Source organism: Vidua chalybeata, chromosome 2, assembly GCF_026979565.1.
Source record: "Vidua chalybeata isolate OUT-0048 chromosome 2, bVidCha1 merged haplotype, whole genome shotgun sequence".
NCBI lineage: Eukaryota > Metazoa > Chordata > Aves > Passeriformes > Viduidae > Vidua > Vidua chalybeata.
Genome location: NC_071531.1, coordinates 4,764,630 through 4,791,226, shown reverse-complemented (window position 1 = coordinate 4,791,226; position 26,597 = coordinate 4,764,630). Strand labels below are relative to the sequence as shown.

At 43.7% G+C, this 26,597-nt stretch overlaps 1 protein-coding gene across 1 annotated transcript in view; it reads right to left on the bottom strand.

Moving 5' to 3' along the window:
• Positions 1-236: 236 nt before the first annotated feature.
• The window catches only part of UMODL1 (uromodulin like 1), a 50,364-nt gene continuing 24,003 nt past the window's right edge, over positions 237-26,597 (bottom strand). Inside the window, exons 9-20 of the mRNA XM_053932831.1 lie at positions 25,111-25,248; positions 23,810-24,430; positions 20,808-20,920; positions 16,098-16,311; positions 13,031-13,488; positions 12,098-12,240; positions 10,301-10,537; positions 9,276-9,435; positions 6,639-6,730; positions 6,580-6,583; positions 3,946-4,139; positions 237-2,353 (exon numbers count right to left, since the gene is read on the bottom strand). Of these exons, the coding sequence (XP_053788806.1) occupies positions 3,966-4,139; positions 6,580-6,583; positions 6,639-6,730; positions 9,276-9,435; positions 10,301-10,537; positions 12,098-12,240; positions 13,031-13,488; positions 16,098-16,311; positions 20,808-20,920; positions 23,810-24,430; positions 25,111-25,248 (2,354 nt within the window). The 3' untranslated portion in view covers positions 237-2,353; positions 3,946-3,965. The remainder of the gene's footprint in view (positions 2,354-3,945; positions 4,140-6,579; positions 6,584-6,638; positions 6,731-9,275; positions 9,436-10,300; positions 10,538-12,097; positions 12,241-13,030; positions 13,489-16,097; positions 16,312-20,807; positions 20,921-23,809; positions 24,431-25,110; positions 25,249-26,597) is intronic.

Below are 26,597 nucleotides of genomic sequence, written 5' to 3'. Positions count from 1 at the left end.
GTAAAGATGAAGAAAGAGACCCTTAGGAGGTACAGGAATATTGCTGGTGGTAGCAGCAGTCCACTGGGGTTTGGATAAGGTCCTGTGTCATGTTTGCAGTGATTTCTGAACATTACACTGATACTGGAACAGTTCAGAAGCTGCCACATCCACCAAGTGCACGTCTTTAATACCTGTGACCAAATCACACAGGAAAACATAACAGTACAGAAGTCAACAATAAGTTACAAGGTTGCTTTTATTAAGATATCAAAATTCCTATAAACAGACTCAGTCACAAATAACAGTTTCTGGTGAGCATGCAAGGTGTCAAGTATTTCTGCTGAGCAATACAAGCTACTGTTTCACATCTCATCCTGAGGAGTAGTGGTCAGCTTTTGAAAATGGCATAGCTCCACCAAAATCAACAGGCAGATTTCTAATTCTGTCACCTCCAAGAAGTTCAGGATTGTAACTACTAAGAATTAGAAAAATATTTATAGTAAAATAGCTGATCTTGTCACTCAGTGCAGAAGGCAAACACATTTCACATTTGACAGCAAATTGAGCAAAAGTTAAGAGTCTCCTACATAACAAGAACTAATGGTTATGTTGTTGTCCAAAGAAGTTGTGGACTCTCCATCCCTGGAAGTGTCCAAGGCCAGGATGAGCACCCTGGGATAGTGGAAGGTGTCCCTGCCCATGGCAGGGACTTGGAGCTAGATGGTCTTTAAGGTCCTTCCGACCCAAACCATTCTATGATTCCACGTTCGTCAGACCAAGACTACAAAGTGAATTTATAGTTTCACCACTTACAACTAAATGGACTTTTTTTTTTTTTTTTTTTTTTTAGATCAGGATCTGGTAACTCTTATTTCCATAAGGAAAAGTCAAAACAAAGTGTCTTACTCCTTATAGAGTCACTTGAATCTAAAGTAGAATGCAAATGATTATTCTGAAATTGATTGATATATTTAAAAGGTATATATAAAAACTCCAAAATCAATCAGTACAACCTTTTGCCAAATGTGGAAGTCTTTTACCCAAATGGAAATTGGACTAGGAGGATAGAAAAGCCATTTTCCTATGCTACTCTGTACCCAAAAATCAGCACCTCAGTGCTATGACTACTAGAAACATTCATGACTTCAAGCTAAGGACCATTTTCCACTAAGAGTTATTTATAATGGTGCCCATTGAGCTTAAGGAGGAATTTATTTATAAGTTACTAACTTAGATGTGACCCAGGCACAGCAGATTACCACTGTGTAGGAGGAGTGACTGCAGCAAACAGAACCAAGGGCTGGTGGGACGAGTTATTGACACCTCTTCACCTCCCATCTTCCAGCACACTCACTGAGGTGGAGATTTGGGGCAGCAGAGAAGAGCAGCCCAGGAAAGAGCCCTGCAGGGGATGCTGACTGCATAAGGAGATTTTGGCTCCAGTTTATCCAGCTGAGCAGAATGTTGCTGTGCCCAATGGACCATGTAAAGTGAGCCTGTGCTGCTGCACCGACGGTCTTGCACCCAGGCAAAATTCAGGTCAAATTTATAATTCTTCATTTGCAATTGGAGAGCTCTCAGGTGGGCAGCAGTGTGTGGCTTGACTGCACAGTCATTAGGGTCTAATTAAGCAGAAGACACAGGTGCCAGTTGATTTATCTGGAAAAAACATGGGCTGCCAGCAACAAAAATAGTTTCTTTTTTTTCCTTTCTTTCTTTTCCACTGAAACCTTGTCAATTACAGAATGAATCAAATTCAAAAACTCATGCTGAAGAACACCCTGAGCAGGTTAAGCCCCAGATCCACAGTGGCTTTTCCCTACTTGGTGGCAAGTCCAAGGCTTGTTCCCCAACTTCTGTATACTTAAGGCGTTGCACAATTAGCTCTTCAACGCTGTTGCAGCTCAAAGTTTCAACCTCACCCTGAGTAAACAGCAAATTACAAACTGATAAAGAGATCCCTCTGAGGGTTTGCTGATTTACTTCCTTGAATATCAATGGAAACATGCAGCTTGTCAATATTAATGGCACAAGGGATGCTAAGATGAGCACATAGTGATACGTCACAGGGAGAAAACCAGATCTTGAAACTCGAAGAGAGAGCCAGATGTCTTTGTTTTCTTCCCTTCTATTTTATCAATGGAAAAACTGCCAAAATTCACTTCAACCTGGAACTGTTGTCACAAAGAATTCTTAGGATACCAGGGAAGAACCAGATTGCTAAGGAAAAAAGAGGTGGAGGGGAGAGAGGGGGTATAGAAGCTTTTTATATATTACATTAATTTGAAAGAGTCAGTGTTGTGTAGAGAAGGAAAAGCCAATGTTGAGTGAAGACCAACTTCAGTTCTCCATGTGATGAGATATGATCCCACTAGGAAAAAAAATATAAACCAAATTAATCAGGGTTGAGAAAGGTAATCAACTCCCTTCCAAAGACATTAAATACATAGGAAAGAAGAGCTGAGTAGTGCCAGCTCCAAAAGGGAGCCATCAACTGAGGCTCCACCATGATGTAGAAGTGTTATGAGCCTGACAATATCCTTTATGCTCCAGCATCTTTGCACAACTCCAGAATTCCCATTACTACGAGGTATTACTCAGGAGAGCAGAATGATGAATGCAAGAGAAGCCATTCTTGCTCCGTGGAGAGACTCAGAGATTTCATGTGTAGGTTTTAAGTCAATGAACCTCAATATGCCCTTTTTGCTGGGTTATGGCTCCGTGGTGGGATTTGTATCCCCCAGCCAATTGTGGGATTGTAGATGGAACTTCAGCTGCTGGAGTTGCACCAAGGAGTCCCAGGTACCTTCCCTTGGGGCTCCTGGCACATGCAGCCCTTGGGAAGCCACCAGAGCATCACCCTCACCTGCAGCCATCTCCCAGGAGCTGCCCAGAGATGGGTAAGAGGGTGGCCTTGGGATGAAGGACATGGAAACACAGCTAAATGTGACCACTCCAGACTTACAAGCAGGAAGCTGGGATAGTGTTCCCTGCCCTGTGCCTGGAGTGTGTATTAAACACCAGTGTGCTCAGTGAATTGAAATGAATTATCTGCAAAAGCCGTGGGGATGTGTCCAGTGCATTTACTGAGGCCATGGCATTGTCCTGTGGGAGGCCTGCACCAGGGAAGGGTCACTGACTAACTCAGGCAATAATGGCAAATAAACCCGTTTCCAGGAACAGAATTCCATCCACAGCAAACATCCTTGAGCTGTGAAGTGGTGTTAGGTGTTGTTTCTCAGCCTGCCAGCTTTCTCACTTCTCTCTCCTCCTCTTAAAGAGACAAGCATGCAAATGATGCTGAGCTGCTAGAACAGACTAATTTTACAGAAAAAGTGCTGAACCCTGTGGTATCCTGAAAAAGTGTTACATTCCCAAGACCATGTGGCAGTGGTTAAGTCTGCTCAGAGCTGGGTTTTCAGACTCTCTGCAGGCACATGTAAGCACTGCTTATGCATCTCAATATTTCAAGTTCTTTATGTTTAACATCCCACTACTTTCTCAAAAAAATCTCAAAAAATAATAATCAAACCCAAGCTTTTGCAGAAAGGGGTAAATTCTGAGGAAAATTTATAAAGCAAGTAGTAAAATTTCTCTCCTTCATTACACTAGTCAGTGGTTTAAACTCAAAAATTACAATGTAATTACAAAATTACATTACATGGCTTTGTTGTGGAAATGCTTATTGGTGTTTTCTAAGGTGATGTGCCATTTACTCTGAGATCAAAGCTATGAAGGAAGATGAAGGACACAATGCTGTCTTCTTCCTCTTGTAGTTTAAATAATTTGAAAACAAGGAAGAACAGTAGGAATTTCTTTCTTACCTATATGGCCTTTACCCAAAGCAAAAAGGACAGTAGGTTCAAATAGTCTCATATAAAAGATGGTCATCTACAAATATTTCACAATTTCAAGAAGAGATAAACAGCTAAAAAATGCAACTGATCATAACTGAGTACTTACATGTGGTAACCTGTGAATCACTAATCATAGAACACTTGGTAGCTGAAGTTGTCAGACTTGATCCTGAGGTTGTATCTTCCTGTCTTTCGCTGGTACTGGAAAATGAGAAGGGTCACAACTCCCAGCAGAAAACCAAACACAGCAAGGGCAATGAGGATGATGTATCCAATTCCCATTCCAGCCTCCTTCTCTCTCTTAGAATCAGATGCTAAAAAAAAAAAAAAAGAGGTGAAAGAAAAAAAAAACTTAAAATTCCTAAATCTTTTACTGGGGAGAGAAACAAGTCCTGCATATTAATTAGCCAACATGCCAGTACAGAACTGTACTACAGAAATGTATCAGCCTTCTGGGGAAGGTGATTCTCATGGAAAGGGTGTGAGGACAGACCATGTTCTCTTTTTACATACCAGTGTAGAGTCCCTGCAGACATGAGTGTGATTTTCAGCTAAAGTAAGAATTAAACAATTAGTACTGGTGACTTTTTAAAATGCTGCCTTAACTTTCAGAAGTACTTCAGAGGTGGAGCATTCCCCTATCTTAATCCTGCCTCCGTTCATCTGTGATTATAAAAATGACTTGATTTGCTTTTATCATGTATGTAACTGTTCTTCAAACCCAGAGGATGTGGGGAAGGATTCTCTGTGTCTGCTGGGTCTCTAAGCTCCTAGCTGAGCCAGCAGAGATGTGGCTGGGGTGGCCAGTGGAGTGACACTGGCTTGGTCACCACGGGCTCCATGCTGCAGCTGAGCAGTCATTTAGAGCCAGCTGAGCAGCCTGAGGTCGTCTGCAGTGTCTGCACAGGTCTGGCAGACAGGGCACAGGACCTGCAGGAGACCTGTGCTCTGCTGGAAGAGCACCCAGACTCAGAGGGGAAGGAAAGAACGACCCAAATGCCCCAGTGTGGGCAAGGGTCAAGTCCCACATTGCCAAGTGCCTCCCAAGGCACCACAGATCACTGACAGAAAGTGTTCTCCTGGCTCCCTTTGAACCACTGCCATAGATTTGTCCAAATCTGCAAGCAGAAACCCCTCTCCCTTTATTATTATGCCTCTCTTCGTGTTTGTACAAGTTTTTATGATTCCTTCCTGCAAAGGCTCGATGCACCTACAAAAACATGCATTTGTTTGCTTACATTTTCAGGACAGCACTTGTTTTGCCAGGCACTTGTGTGGTACCTGAGGTACACAGGAGATAATTACCACTGCACACACGCCTGCAATTAGAGAGAAGATTTTTGGCCAAAGGGCACTGCTGGCAGCCACAGAGGTCAGTAAGAGCAGTTCAAGCTGCAGACACCCAGGGCATCATTCCAAGACAGGCCAAAGCAGTGCTGTGTAATATATTTAGTCTCACTTTTGAATTTCAGCATGAAAATAAGGAATAAAGTAGAACATGCACAGTGGAAATGGCAGCCTGTAGCCAGATACAGAGCAGGGGACATGGAACAGTGGCCTTTGCCATAACATGTGACCAAGTGTTGGCAGAGCAGGTAAAGTTTTCATGTTTCACTGCAGCATTTACACCTGTTATCACCTGACATCATTATTCATGTTATCCCCTTCAACACAGAGATGTAGATCACTTAAAATGTGGGGTGATTATCGAAACTAGAAATAAGAGACAGCATCCAAAAGTGCCACCTTTGCCTAGAAATCAATTTAGCACAACCCAAAGAAACTCTCCTTGCACCAGAGGCCCTTTAGGGAAATTACCATTTTTCAAAATTAGAAATAAATCAGGATGTCCAGCAAAAATGGGAGTGAGAGCTACTTGTTGTAAGAGCTAAACAGAGAAAGCTGCATTATTTGCTTTATATATATTTTTAAAGAACTAATTCAGAAATGAGCACTGAGGTACTATTTGAACAGACCATGTAATGGAAAAAAATACATTCTTCTAAGTCAGAGTTAGTTCCTAGGTCCAAAAGAACATTATGAACTGTCTGTTTATGGCAGCCACGAGTTAAGACTCTGATATTGGTGAGCCAAACCACTCTCAGTGAGTGTTTTATGGTAAGAAGTTATAAATTAAAGCTGGAGGGGGCCAAATGACTGAAAACATGAGAGACCAAGGGTGCCCTTGAAAGCATCACTCAGGTTAAATGCAGAAAAAGCAGGTGCAAAACAAATCAGACCTTACTTGTCCCTTGCTGGTGTTTGCCCTCAATTAACCTGCACCAAATTAACCAAGGGTGCTGTGCATCAGCTGTGCTCTGCCACTTCCCCTCACCATGGTAATGAAGTCAGTACCAGGAAGCCAAAGGAAATGCAACAATAAAATCTCTTACATCCTCTGATTTGGGACTTCAGAGCCCAAAATAATTGCAGTCTAACAGCAGTGTAAACACTTGGAAAATGGATTGCAATCTTAAAGATCGACTGCGCTTTCACACCTTACAATTGAAATAATTGTTTAATTTTGTGCTTGTTGCACTTGCTACCCTGTGCAAGCAGCCACACAAAAGCACTTTATCTTCCTTTCTACATTCCCTTGACAACCTGACAGTCCCTGCTCCGAGGAGGGCACGTGCTCCTCCACGCTGCCACGTGGCTCCAGCAGGAATGCCTGATCCCAAGGAATCAGGGCACAAAAAGAGGGGCACAAAAAGAGGGGCACAAAAACCCTGTGTGCCACAGGCCTTCAGGTTCCTTTGCCAGCACAAAATAAACCTGGCATAATAGTCTGTTCTCAACTCACCAGCTGATTTACACAGGGGTCCCCAGGATGTTCTGTGCAGGGCGATGGTTTCTCCAGCTTTCAGGAGTCGAGCCCTTGCATGGCACCTCTGCAAAGATCAATTCAAACTCCAACAAGTCATGTGGCTTACTAATTCAAAATACAAAGCCTTCTGATGAGCTTGTGAAAGCCCAGTGCTACTCTCACCATCGAGCTTTTGTTGCTTAATGCTATGCTCTGTTAAACTGAAATTAGCACCATAAGGAAGTCCAAAAGAAATGGCATCAGGGAAAAATCAGTATAAAATCTGTAATTAGTCACAGTGGAACACACTGCTGTGTGACATTTCACACAGACAACCTTTTCATTAACTTCCTGTTTATTTTAGATAAACCTTATGGGAGAATAAATTTATCACTAATGCCAAGGTTTTGAAAGCACTTTTGTTTGGATATTTCTGCTGCCCATGGCAGGCACAGCAGATACTGCAACCAGCACCGGCAGAAGCAGCAGCAGCTTTCTGACCCTGCCGAGCCATGTGTCATTCTGAAGCTACCCACAACTTCAGTGACAAGAGAACCACTAATCTGGGAACTGCAAGCCTGAAATCCCTGTCCTGTGGGATGCTGGGGATCAGCTGCTTTAGTTCTGTGTGAGCAGCCCTTGCACAGACATTTTCTGTGCACTTCGTTTTCTTTTGTTTGCTGCCTTTTTGTTTTAAGTCGTAGACCAAAGGTCCCTGATGGGAACAAAAACCTACTGGCATTATTCAAAGGGTACTGTGGCTCTCCTGGAAGGGCACAAAAAACCCCAGAGAAATGGCAGCATCATCCCATGACCAGCAAAATCAGCAGGGTGTCTTACCAGCTTGTTTACACCAGAATGTCCCATCAGTGTTACCAGTTTGGCTGCACTGGAAAACCTCTGCAATCCACTGCCAGCAAGAGTGTCTTCAGCTGGGTCAGCCCCCAGAAAAAATACCCATGAGGTTATTTATGACTTTGGTCTGCTCTCAAGTAGCTTTCCCAGGTAGGTGGATCCATTAGAGAACACATTTATGTAGTTGCTCCCTGATGGCAATGAATTTTTGGTTCCACATGGCCATGGAGCAGCCACATTCCACCAAACATCTGCATGGTGGTGGCACATCACCCCTCTTCCCATTCAAAGAAATTTTTCTTACTCATTTCTTTCTGCTTTTCTCCTCAGCCAGTCCATTTTTTTCATCTCCAAACTTTAGAGCACCTTACTCTCTTCCACAGAGAAAACAAGGAGTAAATAGACTGAGTAAGAAGAAATAATACAAGATGTAAGCATTGAGTGTGTGGGTGAAGAGTTGAGTTAAACCTGCCCTGAAGCAAGTCACCATTCCCCAGAGTAACAGATCAGAGGGTCAGATCCCAGACCCAGGGCACTTTCCCAGACATCTTCCATTATTTACAAATATCCTCTGTTCTTACACATCTTCCTTGATCTTTGCACCTTCTGCAGCTCCCCCTCCCTTCTTTCTAAAATCCATTGCTCACCCTGTCTAGATGTGCCTGGTGCTTGTCTTCCCCACATCACAATTTAGCCTCAATTGAAGATATTGAATTCACTGACTTCTCATGGGGGTAAATTTTGTATAGGAGAAAGACCAATGCAGCCTATATACATTTATATTCATACTCAGCTGCAAAAACAGTTTCCTGTCCCTACTATTTTTTTTTTAATCTGAAGGAAGCCTTATACTTTAAAAAAGGAAACAAGCATCTTCTGGTAGCCTTTTAAAATCCTTTAGGAAGAGATCATTTGCTTTATAATGGGTTTAAACTGTTTTATTTAGAGCTAGAGGAAAATGTCAAACAATGGGAGAACACCAAACTCCTAATGAAAACATCCTTGATAGAAAAAGAGCCAGGAAGGTTGGCAGAGGAAGAGGAGAATTCCCAAGTGTCTGCTAGCAAGAAAAAAAAAGCCATCAGTTAAACATATTTTTTCTTATTTCTATGATAGCAACACATTTTTAGATAAAGCTGTGTATCAAGTAAAAAGAAACAATACAATGCTTTGTAGCACAGACAATTAAAAACTGCAGTTCTTATCAGAACAAGGCTTGGATTATTGCTTTAAAAAGCAATCAGGCTTTAAAAAACCATAATAAACTCTATTGAAGTCACTGCCCTAGAAGCTTAATGACACTGAGCTTCCTTTCCTGGAACCTAAACTCTCAGTTGAAGAAGTAAATCTGTAGGGGATAAGAAAAAAAAGACAGAAAAAATTATTAATTTACTCAGACATTCTTCTGACACTGCTGCTCTGGGAGCTCCTATTTTGTGACACACCCATCTGAGCTGATACTTTTCTAAACAGCCTAAATTCATTCCTTTTTAGTCATCCTTAAAATGAATGAAATGTCCAGTTCTCAGGTTCCCCAGCTCTGTGCAAGCTCCACGCTTTTTTTCTAAGAGGATGAGCAACAGGAGGAAAAGCTGACACTTCTATATGCTTGTAGTGTTTCCCCACTCCAGCAGAGAGTAAAGGAAACCTCAAAAGTTATTTTAAACTTTGTTTGGAAACATTACTCCTTCCATCCCATTGCAGGACTCCATATGGCACTGAGAAAAATACATTTTTTTAGGGGGGGAAATAGTATATCAGAGCAAAACACTTACAGTCCTGCAGGTGCTTCCTGGTGACTCCATACAAATACGAATTCTGCAGTGTAAGTAAACCACAGAGTTGTTGACAAAGGAAAAAATTTTCATCTTAAACTGAGCTTTGCTCGAGTTCCCATTTTCCAGCAGTGTGGTGTAAGTATTTGGGATGGGACAGCTGAAAAGGGAGACAAAAACCACACAGAGCAGCTAAGGCTAGAGAAGGCACGTTTTGGTTATAGCACAGAACTTGGGGTTTGAGGTTTTCCTTCCTTTAGGAAGTCACAGCCAGACCCTTCATGAAGCAGCTCTGGCAGTGCAGTGGTGACAAGGGGCTGTTTGCTGCTTTGTTCTCACAGCAACCAAGTGGAACAGGAGCTGTGAGAATTGGTTGGAGAGCTGGACAAGGAGGGAAAGAGTAACAGAATGAAGGATTTAAACTTGGCTTTACCAAACAAAATTAAAAAAATAAAACTCAAACTTAAAGGATTTTGTTACTGAGCAAAATTATTATCCTGTATTGTAGGTGAACCTAAAAAATATGACATTGGGGTGAGATCAGGGATCCAGCCAGGAACAAACCTCCTCTTTCACCAGAGGCTGCTCTAATATCATGTGTGATGAATTAAATAACCTATTTCTTTGTGGACAAGAGACACATAAGCTCTTGATAAAGCTGAAACCACAGAGAAACCTCAGAACCATAGAGCAGGAGATAAAGCACCCACTTCTCAAATGCCCTTTCACTATTGACTGCCAAAATCACCTTCAAGTGATTTCTTCAGGTTAAAAGCACAATTCCCTCATAAAACTGGAAGGAAGACAACCAAACCCAAAAAAACTTTCACATAGCCCTTTGAAATCCCTTTTCATATCTACCTTTCTTGTTCAAAGAAGGTGTAACCAGGCCAGATAGAAAGGGACCGTGCGTGTGAATGATGAGAACACACATAAAAGTCATTTAAAATAGAACACATTATTAGTCAGTACCACTGTAAGACCTAAGGTATGGCTCGTGGTATTTGCAAATGGCATTGCTGTACCTGTTGCTGATAAAAACAAATGACAGGGGATCCATTGAATTATTGGTTGGAGTGGCCCAGCAGTCAGTGAGAACCACCTTGAGCTGGCTGTCTGCCCTCTGCATCCCCACTTCGATCAGCACATCCTCACTGGCAGAGACGCTGAAATTTTTGGGGACTGGAGAGTTTCCAATAAACAACTGCATTTCTGTTCTGAAGTACCCAGATCCATGTAAATCCTCAAAGATGGTGTAAAGTCTGAAAAATCAATTATCCTTCTTTAAATACCACACATTTGACTGTAAGTTTCTGCAAGTCTTAAATCAGTGCCTGTTTTACCACATATTTAAACATTGAAGGGTTATCTGCAGTCCAGGATGGCAGGACACTGTTCAAAAGGAAGGGTGAAAAAATCATGGAGTTTTCATCTGGGAAGGCAGAGAGAATAGAAACACAAGTGGGAAAACCCAAAGGGTGGGCTCAACAATTCAAACAGGGCAGAGAGAAATACCAAAGTGGAGCAGAAGGGGAACAAGACTATGAGGTCTCCGAAAGCTCAAAATAAGGACAGTAAAAGCTTGGTGCAGAAGAGAAGAGCCAAAAAAAAAAAAAAAAAAAAAAAAAAAAAGGAGGAAATTGAAACAGAAAGGCATGAGAAAATTATAGAGCTCAAAGAAAAATGGCCTGACAAAGACTTTGCTGGGGAATAGGAAGGAAAATACAGTCTCTGGACAGGGCTAGGAAACAGAAACTGGATTTGGTGCCAATAGTTTAAACAGGATGATAGGCAGGAGAGGAGGTGCACTTGTATGAAGGGAGGACACTCTTCATGAGAAAAAGGCTTATGCTGTCACATTTTCTGTCAGCACAGCCTTGATTTTCCGTGAAGTGTGGCTCTGATTCCTTCCTACTTGAAGGTGGAGCCTTCCACAACAAAAAAAGTATTTATATGACGTATTGTCTGGTTTTTCAAGTTGACCAAATAAGGATTTGTGGGGAGTTAAAAACTGCCATTCTCAGAAGCCATGTAGCAATCTGCAGACCCACATCAGGTGGAAAGATACATGACTGGTATGTTCCAAAAGCAGGAAAATGCTGTTTTGCTATAAGGGATTGCCCAGGAAGGCAATGAGGAGACAGGAATTCTGACTCCTGAACCAGCAGATCACAAAGGTTTATTTCCACCTGGGGTTTAGCCAGTTAAGGGCCAAGCTTGTTGGATCTACTGGCACATTAGTTGGAGTAGGAGAGAAGCATACAGCAGGGATGTCCTTGATGCCTTGGACTGGCTACCTAGAACAGAGGCTAGACAGGGTTAGAGAATAAAGTGGATAACAGATACTCCTTGGGCCATGTAGGAGCCTGGCAGAGGCTACAGCCAAGATGGAAAAGGGTCATGAGTTTTTAAGGCAGATACAAGTTTGGTCTATTTGCATATCAGAGGTTAATTGTCCAGGTAATGAAATCACATTCCCCTGGTTTGGTTCCCTCCAATTCACTTTTGTTTATACTTTTCAGGCCTGAGGCTGTGATGATGACTTTGGTTCTCAGGCCTGGAAGGATTGTTTTGTCTGACCACACTGTGAAGAGAGCTTACAAACACTCTATATGGAGTTCAGAGTTATACACTAATGCAGTACAGGATCTGAAAAATTGAAAAGCTAAAACTTAAGGCATCATTCAGAGCACAGGACTCCCAGGATGGCAGACTGCTCCCAGTGCTGCCACTGGATACAGCTCCAGCCCCTGGGGGTTTTCCCAATGCAGCAGCACTCAGCCACACAGCAGAATTTCAAAACAGAGAGAGTTGTTCCTCACCCTTCTGCAGTGTACCCAGAGGAAGTCAAGACATTGTTTTGAAACACACAGTGGATGGGACTGGCAACGTTCAAGTGGTGGATTATTCCCTGAGCAGAAACATCATTCCGAAGGGTGGTTCTCACCACAGTAGTAGTCATGTTCTGCAGCACAGAAAGGAGAAAATACATCAGTATTTCCAGGGTTGTACCAGAACTTTCCAGCTTCAGGTGCTTGGGTGTTCCCTGTTCTCCTGACAGCAAAAATCAAACAGATTAAACCTCCAGTATCTTTGTTGCTGTATAGGGAGGCAAAGAAAATGCACCAGTCTTTCTCCTTTTCTTTTTGTCACATCATAGACTCAGAACAGCTTTGGCTGGAAGGGATCTTAAAAATCATTAAGCACCAAACCCTCTGCCATGGGCAAGGACACTTTCCCCTAGACCAGGCTGCCCAGAGCCCCATCTAGCCTGGTCTTGAACACTTCCAGGGACAGGACAATGATCATTCCTCAGCAGTGGTCATTGCTCCAGGAGGGAGTTTCTGTGCTTTGGCATGGGCTGAACATAGCCATTGGTTTGGGATCCAAAGAGAGCTGTCACTCTTTGTCCCCAGTACTGGTAGCTATTGAAGTATTTGTCAGCATGAGATGATGAAATTACTTTTAAGAAAAGACAGCTGCAAAGGGAACCCAGAAGAGGCATGGGAAGTGACTCAGTTTGGACAGGCCCATGACTTTTGCTGCCTGACCTCAAAGATTCCCCTTCTCTCTGGTGCTTCCCATCACACACTGAGGTAACTTTCCATCACAGGAAGGGGATTTCTTTCTCCAACAGAAGTTCAGCAACTAAGAGATTGCACACATAGCTAAGGATCTGCCACTGCCCCTCCCCTCCTGAAAGAGAAATAAAGTGCTCCAGAGCTTGCTGGCATTCCCTTGATCAGAGGACTTACGGTCTCAACTTGGGTGCCACAGTCGCTCCAGCCCGCCTGCAGCACAACGTGGGTACCATTGCTGGTGCTCACATTGCAGCCAGGCTCCCCCAGGAACAGGGAACTCTCTGGGATAGACTCCTGCTGCAAGAATCTCTTCTGGATGGCAAGGACGATTCTCTCAGTCTCACAAAGCACACTCACGGCGTCTTTAATGGAAACCTCTTGGGTGGGGTTGACAAGGGGGGCTGGAGATGCTCGAGGAGAAACATCAGGAGTTGCCATGGGATCCATGGTGAGAGGAGTCAGCACCGTGCTGGAGAACATGGTGTCCTCCAGAGCTTTGTGCTCAGCAGGAGAGAGGTCCAGTGAAGCAGGGGAAGAAACATGAGCTGAAGTTTGCAGAGATGTCACAGGTAAAATTGTGCTGTTCACAGGTTTCTTATCTGTCACTGTTGCCTTCTGGCTGAAGGGAAGTGCTGAAGAGTACCAAAAATAAAGGTACTGTTGTAACTTACATGCTGAGATTGGTCTCATTAGGCAAAAGCAAACCCTTAGGAGGAAACTCACAGTTACTGGCAGGAAACCAGCTTCTTTTGTTCTTTTAACCTGCTCTACTTACTGCCAAAGCTGGGGACTTTTTTTAGAAAGGAGCCCATGAGACACGAAGTGCCCATCAGTAAAGCTGAAGTGCTTTATTTCCTGGCAGCTGCAATAATTAGTGTGTAACACATGTACATACAGCTTTTGGAAGATCAGTGCTTGCACAGAATTCCCCACTGCAAGTTGCTCAGCAAGTGCTTGTATGTTTTTGCCTGGAGCTGTAGGAGACTGCCCAGTTCTGGCAGGGGGCATAACCCCAATGGGGGCATAACCAGGAGTTTGATAAAAAAAACACAGGCCTCATTTGTGACTGGTTACTACCCAAAAGATGGGACCTTGAGTGCTTTGGAAAACTCATTTTGGGGGATGCATGGGACAAACCTCATGAGGCAGCCCCATATTGCAGGTGTGCCAAGAGAGAGAGGAAGAAATGTGTCAGTGGCAATCTGTAATGGTTCCAGGAAGGAAAAAGTGGGGGAAAAGGGAAGCACAGGTTCAGATCAATGTGTGTGTCAAACACCCAACATCCAGCACAGGTCTGGGGCTACACCCTGAGTATTCACCCACCACTGACTGGGAGAGAATCAAGACAATAAACTCCTTTTGCAGGGAAGCACAATGTGTCTCATTGCACAAAACTTCTCTTAAATCATTTTAGTGGCTAAAACATAAAAATACCACCTATTTCCCAAGCAATATATAAAATCTGTACACATTTATAAATCCTTATGGAACTGCCCAGCTTCCAGAAATGCCCCAAATGAAAAAGTCACTGATTTGCACCATAAAGGAAGGAAAATGAAAGTTGGAGCTCTTCCAGAGCTGGATTTCCCAAAAGCTTATCATCACATTAATATCTTAGTTAAAACTGAACAAATGTTAGTATCAATTGATAAATCATTGTGACTTCAGTAAAAAATGTTCCTTATCATTGTGGTTACAAAACCAAATATACATTACTGAAGAAGCCTAGGAGAATTTAGGAAATTAAAGATCTTACATCAGCTAACAAACAATCTGAGGAAAGAGAGAAGCCAGATGAATCAGCTCACAGAAGAATGTAGTTTGGAATATCAGCATTTTCTCCCTGCTGCCATACAGAGGCCAAACCACCTATCAAGTATTTTCTGTTACTTTCTCTATTACCTCTTCTATCCTCTCTGCTACTGCTAATGAAAATCACTAAGAATCTTGACAACCCTGTCTAATTTTTTGTGGCAAATATGAGAAACAGAACTGTTAAAAGAACCTTGCAGCATTAAATATTAATACAGTACATCCCCACTCCTAAAGTGATCCACTGCCCAAGGGGATGCTTGTGACCCCAGGGACCTCCTCAGTTTCTCCCCCAGTTCACAATTCTGAGAAGATGCTGAGTAAATGCCCAGCATGAGTGAAGCAGAAGGCTTGTGTGACTGGTCCAGATTGCAGTCTAGCTGCTGTCTTAATTTTTACCTGGCCCAAAATTTTCATTACTTCTCTTTCTCTTTCCAAAGTCTAAAAACTGGTGCAAACCAGACCATGGGTGGGACTCAGAAAGCAGCACCAGCCACCTGCTCTATGGGGACCTGTGCCTGAAACAAACCCTCTGTTTTAGCCCAGGTTTGAGGGAGGCAGGCTCTCTACAAAGCACTACCACAAGATAGTTGTGATCCTACTAATTACCAAGATATGTAACTTTCCAGATCTAAAGCTGTGAGTGTGACAGGCAAAAAAAAAAAATATTATAGAGCAGAGAATAAATATGTTTCTGAAGTAATTTTGTGTGAGATTCTAATTGACAGCTTATAACAACGTTCTTTGGACAAATGGATTGTGTCAGGGATACAGTATTTTGTATTTTTTTTTTTCAGAGGTGACTTGTGAAACAGAATTCAGCTGCTCTTAGTCAGGAGATTAATGTTTTTTGTTACTTACTTCAATTACATATAAAAGAAAAGTTGTTCAATCAGCCATCATGCTGGGCTTGGCAAAGTGTGGGCTTTCACCTGAGCTCCAGACCCACAGGTGTATGAAGAAAACAACTCTCCTAGTGAAGAAGAATTCACATATTCATTTATTTCTTGGGATTTCTATTTAAATGGAAAAATTATTAGTGCAAAGCAGAGTATCATGTGTTTTTAAATGATTTTAAGCAGTGCTAGTTATGGCTGTGTTCAGGGACTTATTTCCACTGGTAGCTTATAAATCCCTCAGTCCATGACCTCTAACATCTCCTTACCTTTCTCTCTGCAAAACTGATTCTAGATATTGTCAAAAAGACCAGTTGGTTTTGTCCTTTTGGATCAGTGGTACCTCACTTCCTATGTCATCTGTGGGTGTTCTCTGAAAACCTTACTGGATGGATAAGCAGAAGCAATATAAGGAGAGAAAGGCTTTTCATCTATGTGTTTTAGATATTTTCACCTCAGAAGACACAGATTAGTAATAGCTTTTATCATTTAGCTGGTTCTGAAGAACTACTGGGGCACAAGCTGCTCCTCACCGTGTATGGAGAGGCTGCTCCTGTCCATGGTGAAGTAGGAGCTGTGTTCCAAGGCCTCACAAAAAGTGGTGATGACACGGTGGACATCCACTTCTTCTGCAAGCAGCAAATTGAAACTTACCACTGTGCTCCCATTAGTAACACCCGTTACCAGCACTTTAATCAGACCAGCATCCATCTGCTGGAGCACCTCAAGGGGCAGAGATTTGTGCACCTGGAATAAAAACAGAATGTATGTGGGGATGGGCAGATGGAGCAATTACATTTCAGGCTGTGTACACTGCTCAGAAATGAGTGTTGTGCTTCCTGCTCTGGAGGGAAGCAGCAGACAATTGACCTTTTGCTTTGTAACATTTTCAATCCAGAGCAGCTGAAGGATGTGGTGCACATTTAACCATGAATATTAAACGAGCCAAACGATTAAGATATCTCATCTGTCATTTGGCACCAGCCCTTGCCTTTGGTAACAGAAAGGGAGGGAGGAGACTGCAGGGAAGCTCCCATTCTGCCTCTCAAAATGCCTCTGGGGAGAGGGGCAATCCAAGGAATTCCAATCCAATACAAGGAATTGCTGGTGGAAGTGGAGGTGCTCCTGACACTCCACACTGCTCAGAGGGCTCTCTCAGCCCAGGAACATTACAACTTTGAGCAAGTGACCTCCAAGCTTTGCTTTACAGCTGATTTCTCACCAGAGCCAAGCAAACCCCACCTCTTTCTAAATGCCCAGACCAGGGTACTAAGGGGCCAGGTGGGGGCTACCACACTGTGGCCACCTCCAACTCCTTCTTCCTCTCCCTGATTTCTGCAGGGAATATCTGGAGCAGCAGGGCTGGATTTCAGCCATGAGTTTAAGGCACACTTTATTTCAGTGTGTAATGCTCGGGGATGCCAGCAGTGATTCCCACCAGGAAGAGCCCAGGGAAGAGGCAAGCGCTGGGAGCCACCAGGAGAAGCCTTGTTTGCCTTGCACCCACGCTCAGAGCTGGTGCTTTTAGTGCTGGATTCTCACAGCTTTTGCACAGCCTTGTGCCCTGCCTGCTGTGCATTACCCAGCCCTGACTTCCTCACTGTCTGTTACCCAGCCCTGCAGATGGTCCCAGGATTTGCAGGTGTCCTGCAGCCCTTTCCTGAGTCCCCAGAGCTGGTGTGTTTCACGTGCTGGGTGCCAAAGCAACACGGCACAGAGCAAACCCCCTGTGTGCCCCTGGAAACAGCTGCCATGTGCCTGCAAGTCCCACACAGCAAACCTGGGAGCGCCCCATGGAGCACACAGGCAGAGCTGGGAGGATGGAGACAGCTGGCTCCCCTCTAAAAACCTGGGCAGAACATAAACTGTCCTCGTCAGACCCCAGATCTCCCATTTCACCAAGGCAGGGCCTCTTGGGCTCCTTCAGCTCTCTCTTTCTGCTGTTTCACAAGCAGGTGCTGAAAAGTTGGAGGTCAGACCTAAGTTTTCAGCTTTCATAATTTTTGTCTGAACTTCTCAATATCAAACACAGACACCAGTGACATCCTCTTTGCCCATCCTCTTTCCCTATCTGAAAATTTTACCAGTTCTTTTTTCACAGAATCACAGAATCATTGAGGTTGGAAAAGACCTCTGAGATCATCAAGTCCAACCTGTGACTAATCCCCATCTTGTCCCCAGCTCAGAGCTCTGAGTGCCACCTCCAGGCCTTCCTTGGACACCTGCAGGGATGGGGACTCCAAACCTCCCTGGGCAGCCCCTGCCAAGGCCTGAGCACCCTTTCCATGGGGAAATTCCTGCTGGTGTCCAACCTGAACCTTCCCTGGAGCAGCTTATTCCAACAGCAGGCCAATTCCTCTTGTCCTGTCACTTGTTCTCTGTGACCAGAGCCTGACCCCCACCTGGCTACAGTGTTTGTTTGTTTGGTTTGTTTTGTTTCTGTCCTTATTCCTATTTTTCCTCCCAAAGCAGGACCCAGAGCTTGAATAGCATCAGGGCACATTCACAGTATTTGTATTTAGCCACTAGGTGACACTACAAAACCCTTTTTCCAAGAGACTTCAGGCTTTCCCAACAGGTGCCACACCCTGGGTTATCAAAACAACGCTTCGTGAAGCAGGGATAGAAACAAACAAACAAACAAATAAAATTTTTAAAAAAGGAGGCGGGGAGGGAAACTGAACTTTTTGGAAATAAATAGTCAATATATAATACCCTTGAGTATGAGGAGTTCGTACAAGAGAAATTATCTTCAGGTCTGTCACTGCATCTACAATTTCTGTAGCACACAAAGGAAACCTAAGCAGGGAATGCACTGACAGTCTGGAAACTGGGAATAAGTAAATAAAAGGTACCGTGATTTGAACAGAATAATGTTTGAAGACTGTTTTTTCACTCAGAGAGGGAAAAAAACTTCCCCACTGTGTGTGGTTTGGCTGCACCTTCAGGGAGAAGGTTCCAGAGCACACATCTGCCCAGCCACCATCACCAGCAGCTTCCAGAATGTGGAGGTGGATAAACTCAAATTAACAAAAGGGTGAAATTACACTGGAATAGTGAAAATTCCTTAATCCCTGTTCCTACACTCATTCCACATTCTCATAGCTTCAGCTACAATCATTTTAGGTGCATTCAGCTACACAAACACAGGCTGTGTGCCTTCCACATGAGGGGGTCACGTTGATAAGGCATTATCATTTATTAGTTTCACACCTTTTGTCACTCAGCTAAGTTCAAGACACCCAAATTCAAAACAAGCTTTCCACTTGGGAATTTATTGCACCTCAGTGAATTTATTTTCAACTCAAACCTTTTGCTTTCCCAATATTTTGTTGAGGACAAGCCATGATATCCTTCTTGGGGTGTTGTAAGACACGAGCTGAACAAACCCCAGGACTTAAATACTTTTTTGCCTTTAGCTATGTTGTTTTAAAGTTGCATTACAAGAAAGGTGGTGGAACTGGCCTGGACAATGACAGTGCAGGTTGTCACATCAAGTTTTACCTCCTTCTCATTATTTAAAGGATGATATTTCCATTTGCTGTGCTGCCAATTTAACCACATGGCACTTAAGTGCTGGGGCTTAAGAACATTATACACATTAGGATTTATAAATCCTCTGAATTGTAGATTATGACTCCAAAGAGGTTTAAAAAAATTCTCTGGCAAACTGTATTTAACTGGAACCTGAGAGTGCTTTTAAAGCTCATAAAACTTTCCTCATTTACTTTCAAAGATCCATTTCTGGTCCTCATAACCTGAAAAGAAAATATACAGATCTTTCTGGTGTCCTAAATTTTTTTTGGCATCTAGAAATACAATATTTGTAATATTATTGACAGCAGCTATGCAATTATAGCCCATTTACAGTGTCTCAGAGGTGGAAGGAATCAACACTAACACATCTCTCCAGCTGATCCACAAAACCAGAGTGGTGGAAAAAGGAGTTAGCTTCTTATAATCCCAAATGATCATTTTCTGCCTGAAAATTTGAGACCCAAGTAAAACTGACACAAAACTTCATTTTGTTCCTTTATGTAACCATTTTACATTTTTTCCTAAATATATTAGTACCCATGATTTTATGGACTAAGATATCTGACTGAATGAAGAAAATACATTCATTTCCTTTTATATGTCCATTTCAATACTGTGCTGTTCTGAAATAGCCCCGGGCAGAGCGTGGTGCTGAACGAGAGAGAGGTCAGTAGAGAATTGCTCCCTTTTCACTTTGCTAATCACATCACTCTCGTTTTGTCACAGTTTTTCTGATGTGACAGCTTGGGGCCAAAACAGCTCCGGGAAAGCTGTGCTCTGCTAACACACCCAGAAAGGTGCAAACCAGTCGTGGCCAGTGGGAAACTGATTTGAGGTCCAAGAAGGATAAATGGATCACCCTCCTCCCTCCCTGCAGTGGTCTGTGACCCCAGGCTGTGCCCCTGTGCCAGCTGTGCTCCAGTGGCACGTGGTGACTCTGTCCCCAGGAAGTCTTGGGAGGCCTCTGCAGGATTTGAAAATCCATCAAATTGCCAGTGATGGATTTATCACCACACTTATCAAGGCCTCTGAAAATACAGACAGTGCAGGGGAGGTAAGGGAGGCAATAAAGCAGCCCAGCATAACCAGTGGATTTCCAGGCATGGGTGTGTTGGAGGCAGTACCAGAAGGAACAAACTTCTGGCAAATTTACTGCAGTGTTAGATCCTGTCAAAGGCAACACCCCAGAATGCTGAGAGGGTTAAAGGCACAGCAGATACCATGCTGTGCTTTGATATCTTGCACTCTAATTAGAAGTGAGGGCAGAGGTGACTTTTCAAGAAACCACTCCCTTTCCAGATATGGGGCTACAAAATCCAGGATGATTGCAAGAACTGTCAGCCTTGAGGCTGACAAAGGATAATAATAATCATACAGCTAATTAGGGTAGTGCTGTTCAGGGCAAGGGTATCAGAGCACTTTGCTAGTTCTATTACCTTTCCACCACACCCCTGGAGGAGATCAATAATTCAGTATAACCAGGTATGAGAAGGAGAGGACATGGAGGTACCAGAGAATCCCAAAATCCTGATCTTCCTCTAAAACACAGCTGCACACTTATCCTGCAGCCTCAGGCAGTCAGGGGAAACCAAACCTCACAGGTGTGTCAAGGGACACACATGAGTTATACAGGCTTTGGGGGGAAAAGACCATACACAGGGTTTTATGGAGACAGGTAACAGGTCACATCCTTCTTCACCACTTACTTGATCAACAAAGAGCTGTGCAAAGGTTTGATTTTCCTCACTGCTGTTATTGCTAAAGCCTGGAGAGTATTCCATGTTTGTTATCCGAACTGTGCCACTAAGTTTCTGGAAGGCTGCAAGGTAAGAAAAAAGACAATTTCTATACCATGTGCTTTATGGGCTGCAGTCCATGGACAGGTGTGTCACAGTGTCCAGCATCCCTGGCCACGTGCATCCACTCATAGCAGCAGCAGGCCAGCCCTCTGAAATGTAGCCCAACCCCCAGGAGTCTAAAAATAAATCATCCAGCATCTTAGTCTGCCCTGCCTGAGCCCAGACGGCTCTCCAGGAAGGCAGTGACCTCCTGTAGGTCTTATATCTGCCAGCTCTGCCTCGGATGCTCAGGGATGCCTGGAATGTTGCTCTATTCAGGCACTGGAATTGCTGTCCCAGGCTCAGCTGGCTGTCCCACCAGTCCCTCCAAAGGGAAAACACTGCAGCACCAAATCCTCCCTGCAGCCTCAGAGGAAGGCTGGGCTGCTGCCTGAGCTTACACATCTACACTTTGGACAGCTGTGGTGGGATGAGATGAATCCCAACAGGGTGTACACTTCCCTCCTAGTTCACATCTGCTGAATGACATCAAGGCAGACTCAAACATTTGAGTTTATTTCCTGATTTCTCTGTATTTCCCAGTGTCTCTGGGTTTGGCACTGTCACTACAGACACTGAAGTGATCAGAGAGCAGAGAAGGGGCTTCTCAAGGCATGGTTTGTGCCCCTGGCATCCATTTAGTGATGACTGCAATCATCCAATGCCATGACCATTGCCAGCAAATTGCCTTCACTCTGTCCCCAACTCCTAACAAATCATCACTCCTGGCACAGCAAAACCCGATGTTTCAATGGTTTATATAAATACAGGATAGTCTTCACCAAAAACCTCAAGAACTTTATCGTCTGACTAAGGATTCAGTTTAAAATTCTAAATCAAGTTACCAGTCTTTACTTTCTGGAGTAGCAACCTGCTTTCCTCCCTGCACCCACCTGACTGCACCTGCACAGGGTATCAGGCACCAGGTTCCAGCTCTGAGACTGACTGACTCCAATATTCAGTTTTAATCTGCCATTTAGCTGCTTTCTTTGAAACAGAAGGAATTATAAAGCTCTGCATAAACTCTGTGGACCACTTTATACCCAAGTTCTACTCACATTGGGAAAATAATCACTTGGACTAGGACAGGCACTGGAGGAAAAGAAATAGTAATCAGGTAAAGCTTTGTAAGGGAGGGGAGAAATGTCTGCTTGAAGCAGCCACTGGAGGAGGGTTCCTTTATCCCAGCATAATTCTGATCCCAAAGGAATCCTCACCACCAACAATCAGATCAAAGGATTTGGGCTTGCTTTTTGCCATGGCTTGTCCTGTCATGTGAACACAGGCATGTAGGGGATAAAACACATTCAGTTGTCTCAGATGAGAGGGGGAAATGTTCTGAACAATTGTCGAATAATAGTAAGAAAGTCCCCTGATATTTAGAAGACCGGACTATGAAGAGTTGGCTGAGGCTGAGCCTCCAGGTCAGAGATGATGCCACAAGGAGGAGCTGCATATGAAACTTCATCAAACATGGGCTTTTGAATTTCCTGCCCCAGGCTAGTGAGATGCGACTCTGGTGGCTCTTGCTCTTGTTCCTTAGGCATAATCCCTTCACAAGCTTCTTTCCCAACAAAAGCACTTGGCTGAATATGTGATTCATCAGGAATATAAACCAAGTTTTTATAAACTGAACTCTTTTTGTGTAGAATTCTTCAGGTTTTTTTCTAGCTGGGAACAGCCTGTATGTGGCTTTTTGTCAATTAAAATTAGCTAATTTTATGCTTAATGTTGTTTTTTTTTTTTAAATTAGAAAAACCCCAAACATTTTTTAGGAGGAGAGGAGACAGCAGCTGAGCAGGGCATTGGCACAGCTGCCCAAGGCAGGGCAGGATGGCAGGAGGGGACACCTGGTGAGCAGGGCTGGGGGGACAAGAGAGGCTGGAGAAGCAGCAGAACATGGCTGAAAAAGCCTCATTCCTTTCTCCATTTTCCAGGGAGAAAGGAATGAGGTGAGGGAGCAGCAGAAGTGGGGCTGGATGAGTGGAGACCACCAGGAACACGAGATAACAGGGGAGGGGGAAATAAAAGAGCAGAGGGAAGTGTGACTTGGGATCAGAGAGATGTGGAGGGCATGAGAGACAGAATAAAGACAAGCAGAAGCAAAACTGAAAATAGCCAAACTGAATAGTGACACACTACAGAAAAAATATACATTTCGTGATGGGCAGAGACAGCAGCATTCCTATCCCAAACAGAACTGTAATTTTAAGACCAAATCTGACTCTCTGAACTATGATTCAGCTCCAATCAACAGAAAAATCCCCTAATTAGCTGCAACACATCTACCCAAACCCAAACAGATTAAAGCTTCAGCAGCCTTGTTGCTCTCAACTGCATCTCTTGAAGCAGTGTCTCTCGGGTTTCCAGGCAGCTGCTGCCTCACAGGGAATTTGAGGAGGACTCTGACTGATCATCCTCTGCTGAGAGCAATGGGAAGGCAGGGCCTTTTCCTCCCTGGCTCCCTAAACTAACTCCACAGACAGCTGCTGCTGCTGTGTCCTGGTGCCAGAGGCTGCAGGATAAACCACGATGTGTGGCAAAAGGATGAGCAGCAAGTGTTGCCATGAGCCACGCTCAGTGCACTCTTTTATGTGCTTCCTCCTCTTGGAGTGAAGAAATGTAACATCAATAAAAGCAACTGCTAAATTGCCAGGAAGAGGAATCGCTCTCACAAGCTGATTTAGCAAAGAGAAAGTGCCAATTCCTGCAGAAAATATTATTGACATAGAAAAAATTGCAAGCACCATGAAAATAATTTTGACATTGAAAAAATAGTTTTAGATGCCTTTTCCTGAACTCTGAGCAAGGCTTTGCTTCTCCCCTAGGTGAATTCCCACACGTGCAGATCCCATGGGATGTGTACTCACTGTGGTTCTGGCTGGGGGCTGGAGAGGTGCCTGACAAATCTGGTGACCCCAAGGCTCCAGAGTGTCCCTCAGACCAAGAGCTGTTCTCCCTTGCCACGTCTCCGTCTGCCCTGGGGGTGGCAATGTCAGCGTTCCCTGTGGCCAGCAGAGCTGTGTCGGGGCCGCCTGGAGAGCTGCCCTGGGGCACAGCAGCAGCTGTGTGAGTCCTGGTGGCAGCTGAGGCTGTTTGATTTGGAAACAGCCACAGGGAGCCGAGCTGCTCCTGCCTGGCTGTGTTTGGGACAGCGGCCTTGGCCACCGAGCTTGGGCGGGTGGCCACTGTGCCCACGGCCAGTGCCCTGCTGGGGGTGACCCAGGCCACAGGGCTGTTGGCCCTGCTGAAACCCATCTGTGGGGCCAGACCTTTTTGCCAAGGGGTCGGAGGAGCACTGGTGGCACTGTGGGACGCTGGTTGGTCACCCAGGGCCAGCGCAGCAGGGAGGAGTGTGGTGGCGCTCGATGCAGGGCCCGTGGTGGCAATGGGAGCAGGGCCTGCAGGGCTTCTGCCCTCCTCAGGAGCCAAGTCTGTGCTGGTTCTTATTTCAGGAGCCACGGTTTCAGTGAGAGGATCCACAATGTCACCTGCAACACAATAAAAACACCCTGAAACGGGGCCTCAAACTGGATGAGGAGGCACCAGGGCCTGGCCTGAAAATGGCACCGAGGGCGCTCAACCACCCATGGCAGCATTACAAAAACAGGTCTTGGATGGTCATGAACAGAGTGAAGGACGCGTGATTTTTATGGGGTTGAATCTGGTTTGGGCTGATACAAAGAAACAGATTTGATTCTTGGGTCTCTTGTTCTGGTTGGCAAAGCTGTGGATCAGTTTGGTGGGAGGACATTGGCCACAGACATAGCAAAAGAAGGCAAAATACTCCTTGCAGTTATCAGGCTTATCAAGGAGGATCTCAGAGAGATTTCACCTGAATTTATTTATTTATTCATTCATTTATTTATTTAAATAATCATTTTCTATTTTTATATATATATATATACACACACACATATACATATATAGAGAGACATGTCACCCCTTCAGCCACCGACTGCAAAGGTGCAATTATACGAAGAGATGCTATAAATGCACATGTAAAACCCCACAACTTATTCCAATGTTTCATGGCAAAAAAAAACCAAAAACAAAAAAAAAACCAAAAACAAAACAAAAAAAAACCAAAAAAAACCAAACAAACAAAAAAAAAAAAAAGAAACAAAGAAACAAACAAAAAAAAAATCCTACATGCCAGCCCTTTTCTCACCCTCACAGTTTCTTCCAGGTCGGGATGGATTGGTATCCATGGTTGTCTTGCACCTGCACGTGTAGGAGCCCATCAAATTGATACACTCTGCAAACACAGAGCAGTCATTCTCAGCTTGGGAAGCACATTCATCCCAGTCTGTGGGACCAAAACAAGAGCAAGGGTCAGACAGCCTCCCTGCTGGCTGCATTAAGCTAGAAATAATAATTAAGTAGTCCTTTTTTAATTTACTTATATGGTGTTCTTTTTTCATAATTTACTTGTCAGCCAAGCTTTGAGCGATGCAGAACACTATCTGTTTTGTTATTCTCTTGTTCTTGTATTCTGAAAAGTATTTTCTCTGAGTAGACTTTTTAAATCATTGTTTTTAGAGGTAAACATATTTGAAGTTAAAAAAATACTCTAGGTTTGTACTACAATTATATCAAAATCACTCACTATAGCAAGTTCTGTGTACAGCACCTCCAGATATATCAGGTAATTAATAGATCTGTTACCACTAGCTACCAGTATATAGAACATTAAATAGAAACTTAATCCAAATAATCTTCTGCTTCAAATAAAAAGTAAATGCTAGTAACTCCCATGGGAAGCATTATTCTGTTCTTAACAGAGGAAGTGCTAAGGGCAAAATCTCTTTTTATACAATTTTTCTTTTCAAAAGTAATGCTGTAGAACTGTGACCCTCTTTCTGGTAGTGTCAGAAAAGACATCCTGATTAATCAAGGCATGAAGATGCTCTAAGGGTGTTCCTTATGTCTGATTTCAGCTGCTCTGAATCAGTTAGAGATGCCTTTTTATGCAGTTATGGACCTATTTTATTGCTCTTCTCTTTTGTGGGATTTATATCTGGAGTCTTGTGTTGCCATTCACACCGTGTTCCAGCAAATCTGCAAGAGCTGATTTAGTCCTTTGGACAGGAATAATTCCTGTGAATCCCAGGTAAGCCATCCCTGTGTGACTGCCTTGTGCACTCACCTCCTGCCTCAGGGCCTGAAAGAGGCAGAGCAGCAAATGAGGCTAAAAACTGTGTCTTGGGACAAGTAATTCTGATCAGAGGCCAGAAAATTGTTCTGAATAACAAATTAACGTAAGTGCTTGTCCTGCAAACTTGCAGATTAATGATGGTGATTATTTCTCTGAAACAAAGGAATGTCCCGTTCTGTGTGCATGCACATACACACACTCATCTTTCTGCTTGCTTTTCCTTCCTTCTAGCTAATATTTCAATTCTTTTCACTTTTTTTTTTTTTTGTCATTGGGTAATTGCTGTGTCCATGATAGTCTCTATTAGACAATTTCACATGCCTGTGTCCAGCAGTTGCCTATTATGTTCCAGCCTAAGCCACTTAGAGGGAATGCAGAAGTGTGCAGGATTGACTGAACACCAGAGATGAAATCTCATTAATTCCTAACTGTGCTATGAAATAATTGTGACCCTTGGTGGCTTCCAACACCATCTGAGAGATGCTAATTGCCAAATCACT